The sequence below is a fragment of the Camarhynchus parvulus genome, chromosome 3 (assembly GCF_901933205.1).
Source record: "Camarhynchus parvulus chromosome 3, STF_HiC, whole genome shotgun sequence".
In the NCBI taxonomy this organism is placed as follows: Eukaryota; Metazoa; Chordata; class Aves; order Passeriformes; family Thraupidae; genus Camarhynchus; species Camarhynchus parvulus.
This window is the reverse complement of record NC_044573.1, coordinates 61,011,741-61,026,544: the sequence shown is the minus strand read 5'-3', so window position 1 is coordinate 61,026,544 and position 14,804 is coordinate 61,011,741. Positions and strand designations below refer to the sequence as shown.

Sequence of the window (14,804 nt, the reverse complement as noted above, 5' to 3'; positions counted from 1 at the left end):
GTCTTTCTTGAATCCCTGTATCCTAAATTATCTGAGTTTGTTTTTGCTGGAGTATTTCTGCCTGTAAGTTTTGGGGTCACTGGTTGACCTGAGCTGCTGGCTGACTGATTCCTAAGATGCTGTCAGCTGTCTCGATGAGCTGGTGGTCAGCACTCACCTAAGGATTGCCAGCAGTGGATGCTGAAAGGATGAGAGTGCCCAGGTGTTATAGATGAATTAGCATGCAGAGCACTTGGTGGTGCAAGGAGGACTTAAACTATACATAGAGCACTTTTTCAGCTAATAAGTGTTTGTAGTTCTTACCTGGAATATCCAACTTTATTTCTGCAGGTAAATGTTTCTGAAAATTATGCAAGCTGTTCAATGCATTAAAACAAAAGTACAAACTGCTGTGAGTTACATGACATGATGAAAACTGCTTGGTCAGATGATTAATATGCAATACAACTGAGCAGATTCCCAGATGACAGAGAGAATATGTTGAAGAGATCATTGTTACCAGAGTGCTTGGCAAGATATCAAGTGGATGCTGTAAATATGAAATAACTATGAGGATAAATATATCTGAGCCAAAATACAGTGCATCATACATCCAAATATCAACACAGCACATAACTAACTGCAGGGAGGCAATGTGCTCTATGGAAAGATTATTTATGAAGAAGGCATAGTGATACATATAATGGTGGAGAGGTGGTAATGGGCAGGGGGATTGATTTTGAAGCTATCAGAGAGGTCTGCTGAGATGCAAATTATTTTTTCTTGTCTCTGCTGACAGGTATTGCATGTTGTGCTCCATTTTCACCTTTGTTATTTTGTTGTTCCTTAAAGCTCTTCTTCAACATTGCTGAAGGGAGGAGGGGACATGTCATAGGTCATTTTTGCTGAAGTTGGTGCTGAAAAAGACTAGTTGTGTAACAGTTTTAGCTGGATTTGTGCTCTTATGTAATGTCAAAAGTATTGGGAACACAAATGCAGTCTCCATGTCTTCCTCACTAGTGGAAATGCTAGAGGATGTTTGGTTTATGGGATTTACAGAGAAAACACAATATTGCTGGAATGCCAAAATCAGTGATGTTCCAGCCAATTCCCTGAAGATGTGTTCTGACCAATGTAAGGTTCAGAAATATGTAGGGGACTGTAATATTTCTCAGTGAAATTTGGGTCTCTGCTGTATGGCGCATCATGGACTGTTCTCTAAATAGTTTTACACGGTGTGAAGAACTTGCAGTGAAAAGGTAAGACATAGAGATATTTTATCATAAAGTTAAATGTGCCTATAAAAAAAACTAACTCCAAGGTGTCATTTCAAAAAATCAGTTTAGAGGGATATCGGAAAAGTATTTTTACTATGTACATTCAACCTGTACATAAATAGGTTGTGCTATGCAGGACCTTTTAGACTTGGAAGTTAAATCTTGGTCTTCATGTTGTCATCAGCAAAATTCCACTTGTGCTGAGTAGTTTAGGAAGCTTTTCTGTAAGCAAACTCTTTAAGACTTGTATGCCACAGGCAACAGAACATTTGATTTTTTTCTTTTTCATAGGCAACTCTGACTTATGTGCTTATAGTTTGACCGTAGAATTCTTATTTTAGGGTCTCATCCCATTCTAGTTTATGAGAGTATATCTACTGTCTGCAAGAGAATGACATAGCTATTGAACTAGTTAAGCTAGAGGATGAGGCCTCAGTGAAATAAGAGTGCTATGTCCAAGGACAACTGGCTATGAAGAAAGGAAATTTGGTAAAAGACAATCTTTTCGATCTTCCCTCTATTGTACTAGAATAAATAAAAGAAGGATAACCATTGCTTCTTCCTTTCTAATTATAATTTGTGTTCCTTCTGTCAGTGTTTCAATGTTTTAGCCCTTATCATTCAGCATTATCAATGTGTCTGGTTCAGCTTATCCAACTGGAGACTCCTAGAAATTCCATACCCTAGTCTTCAGTTGCTCCCTGTGGATTGCCTTGTTAGTCAGTGAAAACAGAGACAAGAACCTTCATAGAAGGAGCCCTTTCACTTGGCAGCTTAAGAACTTGTTAGGTCAGTGGGATGTTGTAGCTTAGGAACATAAAATCAAAATATATATGTCTGAAAGGACAGAGCATTATGTGGCCTCTGCCATCAAAGCGGTGGTTTGTAAAACACAGTCCTGAACAGAGGACTTTCAGCAATAGGTCCTGCTGGGGCTAAAACTATGTGACATAAAATGTGATGTGCCATACTGCAAATATTAATCTTATTTCCCCTCCTTCCTCCACAAAGTTATTACTTTCATATACGTAATAATAATGAGAAAACACTCTGTTGTAAGGACTTAGGCAGTAGGATTTTTTTTTATTAATTGCCAGAGTATTGCTCACAATCCTATAGTTTTTGTTCAAAGGAGAATGAGAACCAGTGGAGTTTTATTTCTGAATTTTTCATGATCATTTCTTCTTGTCTGCCAACACACACCACAGGATAGAAGGCTGATTATAGTGTGCTCTCCTTTTGTTACTAGGTCAGTACTTCTAATTCTGAGCTTGTCTGCATCACTGGGAGTATCAGATAATTTACTCAGAAGGAAGCCTCTGACATGCTCAGAATTAGTTTAGTCAGCAGAAAGTCATCTGTGCAGAAAAGCCTTCTGATTACTCTGAGAGTGCAAGTTACCTGTACTGAAGGGTCTGTATGGGCCAGAGCATTCTTAATCAGTAAATTAAGATGACTCTGTGTTTGAATCTGCATGCTATTAGTGAAATTAGTGACATCTTTTAAAAGAATTCAGTTCTACTACAAATATGCATTCACTCTCCAGGTTTCTTCATCTTTCTTTCTCTGTCTTTCCCCAAATCTTCTTCCTTTAAAGAAATTTTTTTAAGTGAAAAGAAAGGAAAATTGTGGAATGTGGAAGCAGATTTGATTTTTTGTTCTATTTTAAATTTCACAGCATCATTTTGAAGTGTATCTGTTAAATGTACCTAATATGTATATGCTTAAAAAAGCAGAATTCTATTTGTCCTGGTTCTTTTCTGTGCTTCAGACAATAGATTTTGCCAGAAGGTCAGTGTCTGCTGAAAGAATACTTACTCGATGTAAACATGGTTTTCTGTAAACAGAAGTTGTATCAAGCAGGTATTCAACAAATCACTGCATTCTGCTTTTAACCAGCATGCACTGGCTCGTCTGGGGGATGTTATCTGCAAGGGGGAGAGGATTACTAAGTTAAGGATTGCTCTGGAGACCCTTGCAATTAGGAAGCTGTGCAGAATGGGCATCCTCACCCATGTTTGTTTTGAGCCACAGTTACTATGTTTATCAACATTTCAGTGGATGGAACTTTGAGGGAAATTAGTTGCAGGGATTCTAATCTCTCTTTGTTAATACTTAACACTGTTTCTGTTCTATTTTTTGTTTCCAGCTACAAGAAAACACATGAGACCCTGAGCCATGCGGGGCAAAAAGCAACAGCAGCTATCAGCAATGTAGGCACAGCTATCAGCAAGAAGTTTGGAGATATGAGGTATTGGCATCTGCTGCTTCTCTGGTCGTATTTAGAGGACTAAATGTATAAATAATTTGTCAGCTCTTTATTTCCTTCTACATCAGTGTTTTAAAGGTTCAAGTAGTTTGTAGTTAGAGTATTTAATAACATTGATGTTTTTAACTGGAAAGTAGGCATAATGATGACCAAAGATAGAATTTTTATATGAGTCCTTTTTAAAGTACAGCCAGAAATCCTTTTGTAATAACTTTGCAAACTCAAGGAAACGTATAAGTAAAATGGAACAAAAAATTGCTGTTAGATCTTTATTAACCCAGTTTTATTCTTATACGGATGTTGGAGAAAAATATCATCTGAAGAAAAGAAGCCTACCTAGGAGCTGCTTGTGATAATACAAAAAAATATTTCAGGCTATTTTTAATCAGTTTTTATTCAAGATATACTGCAAAGTTTTGTTCTGCAGTTGTATAAAAATAGATATGATAGAAGTAACAGGAGCTGAGGTCAGTAGCACTGCTCCTTAAAGGCAACTTGAGTGTCAGGCTTTATATGTTGATGTATCTTTTAAAGTGTTGGCTTTAAAGTTCCTCAGTATGACAGCAAAAATTGTATACTGTAAACCAGCATTCCAGTTTTCATTAGGTAGTAGAATTACAGAACTTCCTGAGTGTTTGAAGAAGTTGATTTTTTTTGTTATAAGATATGTGGACATGGATAACTCTACAATTGTGTAATTAGGGTCTCATTTATTAATAGTGCATATTATCCCATTCATATGTACTCACTTTTTTGTTATTTTGTAATGTATGAGGTATCCATATCCTAAGATCTGTGTGTGCTGCAAATGACTGAAGCGTAGTTCATGGCAATAAAACCTTTTTTTCCCCTTTTTATTTTTATTCTGGATCTTAAATCTTTAGAGTCTCCCCCTAATACCTACCTTTTACATACAGCTTAATAAATCCTCTAAAGAGGTACTGTTTTTCTAGGTGAAACTGAAAAAGGAAAATCTTCATTACTGTATCATCTGCTTTGCAGTGTCTTTTTCCACACTGCAGTTCAAAATGGAAATTTAGTGAATGACTTGCAACCTTCATACATAACTTAGTTATGTATGAACGTAACTAAGAATTTTTTACTTGATACAGTTAAACATTCATGAGTAGTATATGCCTATCAAATGATAGAAGAATAAGCAGGCATGCAATTTTATTTTCTTAGTGTATTTTTTTTAGTGTTCAGAAATCTAAGAGCTGAAAACTTTCTAAAACATAAATTTGAGCCTTCATTTAAAAGATTCTTGAAGGTTTTCCTTCATAAATTTATCATTATTTAGATTTTTTTTTAACTTTTATGAGCTTTTGAAATTCATAACACCTCACATCTCCCCAGAGGAATAAAAATTCATGTGGTAAAGTCTGTGGTTTATTTGTTCGTTCATTCATTCCCTTTTTGGAGTCTCCCTGGTCTTTCCTTTGGTGCCTTCTGGCTCTTACACTATGAGAAACAGTGAATGATTTCTTCTTCTGACCTTCATTTCACTCATTATTTCTTGTGGGTTTATTGTATTTCACTTCAGTTCCCTCTTTCCAGGCTCCAGTTGGACGAGTCACTTTCACAAGCCTGTTTGTTACCTTTGTTATTTCTTTCTGCCTTCCCTGCATTTATATTCGTATTCTGTATTTTTGAGAAATGTATAAGATATGTGTGATGGATGTGGCACCAACATATTCCCTGTTTTATTTTATGTTTTCTTAACACTTCCTCTTGCAAAAAAGACAAGGTCCTGTTGCTGCTTCTATGCTTTAGATCCTACAGCAGTGACAAAGAGTTTGTGTGTGAATACCTTGAGCACTGGCTCTGGATTATAGAGGGAAGGATGACTTAGCAGTTCAGGATTTCTCAGGTCCTATTACTTGTGCTTTGCACATGGTGTGAGATTAACTGCAAAGGCAGAAATGTCTTCACTGAAATGCAGCATGTTCAGCCTTTAATATTTCCCTTAATGAATCACTGTTACCAAATGCCTTTGTCTTACCTATCAGTATCAGCCCCCATGCCCATGGCAGTCATGCTTCTGGCATGGCAGATGGGAGGTGTTTATCCCATTAGCCCTTTAGCCAAGGGCTCAAAGCAGATGCTGAGTCCAAAAGCATTTTGATTAATCAAAAAGAGGATTTCTAGTAGCTTTCTTTGATTGAAATTATTGCCTTGAACCTGGTTGGGAATTTTTCAGGAAAATATGAAGTACCAGCACTGCCTTTTATGTGGATACTTGCTGTTTTCAGTTCTCAGTTAGGAGAGTTTTCTTGATGCTTATGATGAAGCAGCAAGTGGTCTAGCCAGGTTCCCATAGTTATAGAGAGAGTGGCGTGACTGGCACCTTCTGCATCTGCTGTACATCCTAAATCTGGAGTGATGGTCAGTGTGCTTCCCTTAGCAACAAAGCTGGCCTAAATTCTTGGCTCAGCTTGGCCAGGTGTAGTTCTGTGTGGGGTCACATTACAAACCTTATCACTTGAATAACCTGATTATTAAAAATCTTCCCCCTTCCCCTTTCCAATCTCACTTGTGTTTGGACACAAAACTGTAAAGAGGCAGGAATTTTCTCTGTCATTGTTGTCTTGCTTTTTTTGCTAATCCAAATAATTTTATTTCAGTGATCTAGTGTATGGATTATCACCACCCCCTCCCATACTGCCCTTTCAAACAAACATCAGACTCTAGCTTAATTCTCTTGGTTAGGCATTAAGGCTGATAGTCACCAATGACATCCAGATGCAAATCCCTGTTCTGCTTTCACTCAGAGCAGACATTTGAAACTGATTTCTAAAATCCAGATGTCATCATAATTCCCAGTATGTTCAGCAGCCTTACCCCCGGTGATGGTGATTTTGAAAGGGTTTGTAGACAGACTGACTAAATAGTGAAACCTGCCTTCTTTATGGAACAAAATTCTGTTTTCTATGTTACTTGCTATGTCAGCTGTACAGAGCACTACATGAAAAAACATATTTCTGTTCTGAAGTTATTGGGTCTTAATTTTCATTTTCTTTTATCTCTAAAAATATTTCTAAAATATCATATAAAAACAGGCCAGATAGACTCCCCCAAACATGCTATTTTGCTATGTTAGCATTCAAGAAGATAAAATCTGCAAGAAAAATGACAAAATTCTGTGTGTCTGAAAGAACAGATGCCACCCTTTAGGGACCAAGTGCTTTTCCTGCAGCTGCTGTGCTTCTCTTTCATCCCCACCCCATCTTCCCAATGTCGCTACTCTCTAATTCATTTTGTGCATGAATAATCACTAGCGTTTTACATTTTCTAAATTTTGCATTAATAAGCTTGTAAGGGATCTTTACAGTCATAATGCATCTTATTTAATACTGTGTTTCTAGAAATACAAGAAATGCATATAAAACCAGTGTACAGATACTTCTGCTTTAGGATACAAGCCAGACACTAGCCACATAGCTAAGGTAATAGATTTTTCATTAATAGGCCTTGTGATTAATTATATGCCATCAAGATTTTTTTTTGCTCCTCCATCTCCAGCTCACATTGTCTCTTTTAAAATTTATCTGGTGTGGAAAGTTCAGACGAAGGGGGTAGTCCCAGGTCACTCACAGGGCATTGATCAGAGGCTCAGATCTCTCGGTATTAGAGATTGCACTGACATTTTAACATGGCTCTTGCTAAGAAGAGCTCAGATCTGATAGAGTTGAGGGTCTTTATCCTTTTCTCCTTCGCTTTCTGCTAAAGTTTGAATATTTTCATGCTATACTGCTGGACTACTTTGCAGTTGTCTGTATGAATCTATGTCTCATCCCTGCTGATGACCTTTTTAGAAACAAGTTGTGATCCCAAGTGAGAGATTTTCTGGGTTTTGGGTTGCTTAAAAAAAAAAAAAAAAAGAGGAAAGAAAGAAAAAATAAACTATGTGCGCGACACTACTATATGCACACTACCACATACATTGCTGCTACTGAAGTAAAGGTATTTAAAGATTAAGCTAACAAAGGCATGCATGCAAATTAGGATGTCAGCAGTTACATTTTGTATGGCTCCTTCATTCAGCTGTCTGGTACGTTTTCTTTAATTACATGATCACACAGACCCCTTTCAAATTCAGTGCCTGGGATGAGCCAGCTCTCAAGATGAATGAAGGTAATATAATGCCTCATTCCTGCCAGGAGTTGGAAGGCACAGGTGGAAAGACACAAAAGGCTGCAGGGAGGGATGGCCTGGGGGCATGACTGTGGCAGTTGGATGTGCCTCTTGGAGAATAGGAGGCACCAGGGGGGTGAAGGAAGGCAAAGTTAATTCCTCTCTGGAGGTGCAAGGGGGATTCTGGGAACTACAAAGCAGATACTGGAGGAATGCATTAACCTGTTATTTTCTAAGCATCTAGAAGATAGCATGATAGCAAAAACATAAAAGGGTTTGTCAAGAACAATTACCTTGAACTGACAGCACCTGTCATAGAGGATAGATGGAAGGTAGGAGATGTGATAGAGCTTGACTTTGATAAGCCTGTCTGTATTTTTCTTGCAGAAGTAGAGAAATACAGCTTAGGTGTTATTGCTTTAGCAGGAGGAGAGCATAGGGAATTGAAAATTGTATCCAAAGAATAAAGAAAAAACTGTATCCAAAGACCATAATGTAGGATTTTGCAGGCCTCTGTCCTGAGTCTGTTACTCATCAGCATTTTCATTGCTGGGTTAGATGAAAGCACCAGGATGGCATCGCTTAGAATTCCCATATGACTGGAGTGGCAGGGTATGCAAGTACTTCAGGCACCAGGATTAGAAATCCACATTATTTCAAATGATAAAATAAAATTCAGTGTAGGAAAGTGTAACGTGCTTTATTGCCAAATGGGGAAAAAGTTCAAAAGCAGAGATGGGGAGCACTGACCAGGGAGTTCTGCAGAGAAGGGCTAGTAAGTCTAGCCTTGTGGTTCACAAGTGCAGCTGAGCAGAGGTTATTTCTGAAGGCTATGAAATTTCTGTCATTTAAAGTTTTTAGAAGCAGGTGGGGCCAAAATCTTTTGGTGATGGTTCAAGTATGATTAATCTGCTTTACCACTTCAGGAGTTGATTTTTCCTGTGCCTTTATTGTTGTGCCTTTTTAGGGTTTTGTTGTTGTTTGTGGTGACAGAATTTTTGCACAGCCTTTTAGGATTTCTGTGACGTAGTGATATTCTGGGCACTTAAAACTGCTGTCAGATCTGAATTCTTTCAAATGCTGTAGCTGTCATGCCTGCAGCTACCACTTGTAAACCTTTCTGTCTTTTGGTACCCCTAGAAAGGAAATAGCAATACTACCTTGCTTCAGAAAATTATTTCGTAAGCATTTCTTTTGCTGATGGATGAGGAAGTTGTTTTCTCTCACTTCCATGCACATTTGCCCCTTAATTTGTGCTGGTTTTTAGAGGTCTGCAGTAAGAGAGATTTCCTTATCATATGTCTGTGCAAGTATCTGTACTGGCATGGAGAAGGGCTTGGCTGTTACTGGGAGCCAGCAGGTAGTAAAAGGAGGGCAACAGTATTATTTAAATGGGTCTGAGCAGAAATGTGTTGTGGAGACAAACCCTTGAATGTTTGATAAGCACCAGTATAAATGATGATGTGTATAACCTTGTAAATAAACCTGAAGAAATCAATGCTTTTCTTTGGAGCAAAGTATGAAAGTTGTGCAGTAAATAATGCATCACACTACACATTGAGAAAGGATGTGAAAAATAAGTATTTGAAGAGATGTTCATTAAGTGTGCACCACCTCTCTGGCTCACTGCATGAGGCAGGTGTTCCCTTGAAGTGGTCTGTAATTAAAGACTACATCAGTAACACAGATGAAGGAGAGGCTTGTCTGCCTCATCATTTCTCAACTTTGGAACATTAATGACATCCTTTGAATATTGTATGTCAGTGTGTCTCTCCCATTTCCACCTTAATTAAGTTTCCTGTGAGGTGGAACACAGTGTCAAAGTGTTTCAAGTATTATTTTCAACAAAGAACAAGTATTTTAGAAAATATTGTTTTAAGAATTAAAAACTCCTTATTTTTGCCATAGCCTTTTTTAACTGAGAGATGATTAAGGGATTCAGAGGGGGAGAAACATCATTTGCTCTTATGTACCTGTACAATTCCAATTCACCTATACTTTCTCTTTAATGATATTAAGGGAGGCTATGAGAAGAGAAAACAGTTAGCATTGTTTAAATCTGTTCTAATGAAGAGAACACAAAATTTAGTTTTTAAAGATAAAACTTCTGTTTTTCAATGCATACAGAATAGGTGACTGCATAGTGAAGGACTGTGTGAAAATTTTTGGTTTGGAAGGATCTGAACTGATCCACATTCTACTGTGAATTCCAGCATCAAGATTTGAATGTAAATTATTTTATTTTTCTCCTTGGGCAGTTTGACAGGCTACAGATGTGTATGTCTATTTTTGTTACCTTTTCCTAATACTTTTAACTCTTGTTTTTCTTTCCTTGTGCATCCACCCCAGATCGCATTCAATTAGGTAAGACACATTACTCTCCTTGAATACTGCCTCTGGATTTGACAAGATTTGTTTTATGGGCTGTAATGCAGTAACCTCTTTCCTTTCAGCATCATTATATGCTACTTAAACTGTTATGCCTCATTTTTACAGCGTGGTAAGTGTAACCAGAAAAGGATTGGACTAAGTGTTTGCCTTGAGTAGATTAGTCTTAAAATCAAATAATGGACACATTCAAAAGATATTGGTCTTGAGAAAACCTACTTATCTATAATCCCATTCTCTTAACCATATTTTCTGTCAGAGGTTTAACATGAGCAACAAACAGTAAAAAGTTCTATTCAGCTGAGTTTTGTAAAGATTATATGAAGTATTTAGTTACCTCATCTTCAATAGAGCAAAAGTATCTTGATCATGATTCTTTAAAAGTCTTGGGGAAGTTTCCAAGTTCTGAAGCTGATAAAGGAGTTCTTTATAATTAGAGTTTGAGTTTATTAATTCCATAAAGCACTTGAATATATGATTAAAAAATTGTTAGAAAACAATTTTATGTGTTCTTAAAGATTCTATAAGCAGTCTGGCTTTATGTCAGTTCATCCTGAAGAGAGGCTGAACAGCCCTGAAGGCCTTGCCACTCCCTCTGGCCTTGTAGTATCTTCAGTGCACTGAAAAGCTCAAGAGCATTTTTTCCATTCAGCTAAGTTATCCTAACAAGAACTCTAATTCATGAGTAAACTACAAAGTACAGCATAGATTGACCTTCTAAACTCACTCTGACATGAAACTAAAATGTAATAAATGACAGATTCCTCTGTCATGAAGGATCCCTGTTCTCTGCAATGATCACTATCACAGTCATGCATGCCTTTTAAAAAAGCCTAATATTTTAGGCTTGTACTAAAAGAAGATTTTGCACTGTTTGTATAACTTGCATTCTTACCTCTTTAGAGAAATTAAAATATGAACTCAAAAAATAAGCATTTAATATTTTGGTTGTCTGTCATGTACCATCTCTTATCTTTGTGAATTTAATCTTCTGGTTTAAACCTTTATATTTGGAATGTTTTGCTATTAAAAGAGGAGCAGTCTGTGCTGAAATACTTCCAAACTGGTTTTGCCTATTTGTTGTGAGTTGCAAAACTAAAATGGCAAGGATGCTTGCTTAATTTAATGAGAACTGTTAAAGATTTGCTGCACTTGTGAAATGTTTGGGCTAATCTTTCATAAATCTTAAAAATTATGTGAAAAATTGAACATGAAACATTAGCATTGTCTGCTGTCAGTTCTTGTCTATCTGATCTTAGCAGAAGCCTTAAAATATATACAACAGCAAACAGTTTGTATTATATCTCACTATTCCACCTGCTTGCCAAATAGCTCTTCCTTCTCTTCCCTACTCCCATTTCTGAATCTTTAATCTGGAAAAAAGAATCTGTATATAGACTCAGTGCTGCTCTGATTTTGTGTATTTTATAACAAACGTGTGCTGTTTGTACGAGAGCTTTCATTTTTTAATGCTATAATCATGCTTTGCTTGCAGCCAGGTGTTGGTGATGCTTACAGTAAGGCTCTCCCTGTTCTCAGTCAAACCAGGCTGCAGCTGTCAGTCAACATTGAAAGCAGCAATGCAGGGATTTTTGGAAAAAGATACACTCTTGCATCACACACTTTACCTAAAGTGCTCAGATCTAAATGTGCTTATAGAAAGTTCTTAAGCTTCAAATAAAGATTCTTATTTTCGACCAGGCATGATGCTTCCCAGCAGCAGGGAACTGGTGATGCTGTGAAAACAGAGTTGGTGTCTCAAATGGGAGAATTTGGCTCATGTAAGTCAAGCAGTCAGCGTGGGTGGCATCTGGAGGTCTAAAGGTGTGCAGCATGATTTGGGGATCTTTGAGTAATGCAGAGGCACCATCCTCTGCTTACAACTTTCCAATACTCCTGCTGCTGGGAAGTCTGAGGAGGGAAGCGTCTCACAAAGAGATGGATGAGATTTATGGAAAATAGCTCTGTACCTTTGGTAAAGTTGAGGAGTGACGGAGGAAGTGAAATGTCCTGGAGAGGTGCAGATATGTGAGAGTGCTGCCTCTCTGGCTGAAGAAACCTCTTGTTTAGGTAAGCAGTTGTGCAGGAACCTTTTGAGATTGGGAGTCAGCTGAACCAGCTCTGCTGATGTGCACAACCCTGGAGTGTATCCCTCCTGCCCGACACAGAGCTCATCCTCTGTCACTGTCTCATGTGTCTCTGTAGATAGCCAGGGTCTGCACCATTTAAATGGATTTTGCCAGGAGCTGTTTTGCATCATTCTTTTGAGCCCCACTGCTGGTCAGTTGAAATGAGAATGTGGCAGTAAGATCTTTAGTGCTGAGAGTTTGACAAGCTCTTGCCATCAGAAGAGGAAGAATACCAGCTCTCTTGACTATATGTGTATGTACATTTAAAGCTAAGTTAAAAAAATACATTATGATCATATTGGAAATCGTATTTTACAGCTTTTTTTTTCTTATGTTTTGCTTTCATCCCACAGCTATTCTATTCGCCATTCCATAAGCATGCCTGCAATGAGGTAATGTGCTACCCACATTCTATTTGCTATGGTGATGTTCAACAGAGTAATGAGGGGGGATTTGCATACTTTGATCCTGATCCTGCAGTTTTTAGTTGGACGAGAAGTCTCACTTCAGTCAATTAATCGTATTCATGTAGATGAGGGCTGCAGGACAGGCTAGCTGTGGTTTTGGAGTTTTTTTTTCATTTTAATTGTATTAACTGCTTAATCTGTTCTACAAGCCTTTGAGTAAATGAAGCAGTTCTGAGATGTATTTGGGTAGCTGATTGTTATCAGGTTATTACTGAATCTGAAATTCAGTTGTTTTGCTGTCTCTAGAACATCATCCAAAGCCCATTAACGTCAGAGATGCTTTCCACTGCAACAGGCTTTGGATCATGCTCCTATGGAGGGATTTGACATGAGTGCTTTCATATTTTAATGGCTATAATCATGCTTTACTTGACTGCAGCTAAATATTGACGTCTGTTCAAGTAAAGCTCTGACTGTTTTCAATAAAATTAGTATCCAGCTTTCTTTTTACTCCCTTGGCCTCTAAATACATGACTGTCCCTACTCCGTGCCAAGCATGCATGAAAAACAAACTCACAACTAAATGATGGATGCTAATTCATTCAACTGCAGCAGGTGGGTAGTTTAAGGCAGCATTCACCAATGTGACCTATGCATCAAATATAAGTTATAAAACTCAGTTTCTCTCTCCTTTTGACCCTTCTTGTCCTATGAAAAAATCTGTCATCTAAATAACAGAAACTAAATTTGCATTATTTTTTCAACTGGCTTCTGTTTGCCCTTCCCTTAAATTGGGGTCATTTTAACTCAGCCTGATGGGGGATATGATATAAATGTATTTGCAGAACAAGGAACTGAGCTGGACAACAGTGCCTGAGCTTCAGAATATTCACTAATAATGAAACACAACATATGCTTTAAATGAGCTCTCAGGTGCCAAGCAAGGAGCAGAGAACCAGAAGAAGGTCATCTTCACCCACTGTAGACTTGTCCAAGTCTCCATTGTGTTGGGTGAACAAAGAGAAAAGCTTAGCTTAGTCAGAGAGGCACCTTAGGAACACAATCTCTGTAAAGTCTTTGTCTTTGAAAACAGCAGTCACAAAATCACAGGGAAGGGGGGGGCGGGGCAGGATTTCTCAAAGACATTTGGGACCCACTTCCCATGTGGTTCTAATCTCCTTCCTCCCAACCTTAGGACATTAAACTTGGCATCTTTTTAATAATGTACGTTATGAACTTGCTCATCAGCTGAAAAGAATGTTTATTTCTTTACAGCAACAATACAAATGGATAAAGCCATAGAAAAGCAGCATTACAGGCAGCATTGTCTGGTTGTTCTTCTGAGAACATGACAAATGTATCATAGAGTAGGCAGGCCAGAGATAATTTGATTTCAATTACTATGCAGGTTCTACTTTTGAAAATTTGTAGCTAAAAAGTACTCATCCGATTACCATAATTGGATTTGACTGACAGAGCACAAGTGAGTGTTCATAGCCTTGTGCTGCCAGCCAACCTTCATTCTGTGCTGGCAGTGTTGCCTGGCAAAAACTGATCAAATTGTGGAATTATCCCATGATGTTGGCAACTGACTCTTTTTCCTCCCTTCAACTTTTTTTCTCCTAGAAACTCTCCAACTTTCAAATCGTTTGAGGAGAAGGTTGAAACAACTGTCACAAGCCTTAAGGTAAAGGCTAGGGGCAGAGTTTGCATGCCTGTGTGTGTTAAAGTGTGACAGCTCAGTTGTCCTTATGATTTGTACAGGAGACTGATTTAGTTTGTTGTTCCATCAAGAATGTCATTGAGCACTAATGGAAAATGAAGGCAATATGCAAAGAAATTGTTTTCCTTTGCTTTGTTGCTAAGAAATTATTTCTGATGCCTGCCAAAGTAAGCAAGTGGTCTCAGAAATGCCAAAAATGGTGGTGGTAAGGAGTGTCTGTTCCCAGTCATCTCAATGTGTCATTCAGAAATAGAAAAAGGTAATTCAAACTGCACAGCTCTGAAGACCATTTCTGCTCACAGTGATCTGCTTGAGAAGCCTGATCTTATTTTGTTGATTAAGCGAAGGTGTTCTAGAGGAGAGTATTTGTCATGCCAGCTCAGCCTGTTGTGTTCAGAGTGCTCTTAGATCATCCTTTAAGAAATCTGTAATTAAGCAGGACAATACAGTAAGTTCTGAGTCTGAAATAATCCTCCATATCTCATGAAACCTTAATTG

General features: G+C 37.9%; 1 protein-coding gene across 4 annotated transcripts in view; it reads left to right on the top strand.

Moving 5' to 3' along the window:
• The window catches only part of TPD52L1 (TPD52 like 1), a 50,637-nt gene that overhangs the window by 32,040 nt on the left and 3,793 nt on the right, over window positions 1-14,804 (top strand). For 3 of the 4 annotated variants that reach the window (XR_004060629.1, XM_030946447.1, XM_030946450.1), the window contains exons 4-7: window positions 3,406-3,507; window positions 10,009-10,023; window positions 12,530-12,568; window positions 14,210-14,270. Coding sequence is in view for 3 of the 4 variants with exons in the window: in XM_030946447.1 (XP_030802307.1) it covers window positions 3,406-3,507; window positions 10,009-10,023; window positions 12,530-12,568; window positions 14,210-14,270 (217 nt within the window). In the remaining variant the exon portion in view is untranslated. The remainder of the gene's footprint in view (window positions 1-3,405; window positions 3,508-10,008; window positions 10,024-12,529; window positions 12,569-14,209; window positions 14,271-14,804) is intronic. The other variant, XM_030946449.1, reaches the window with a different exon arrangement.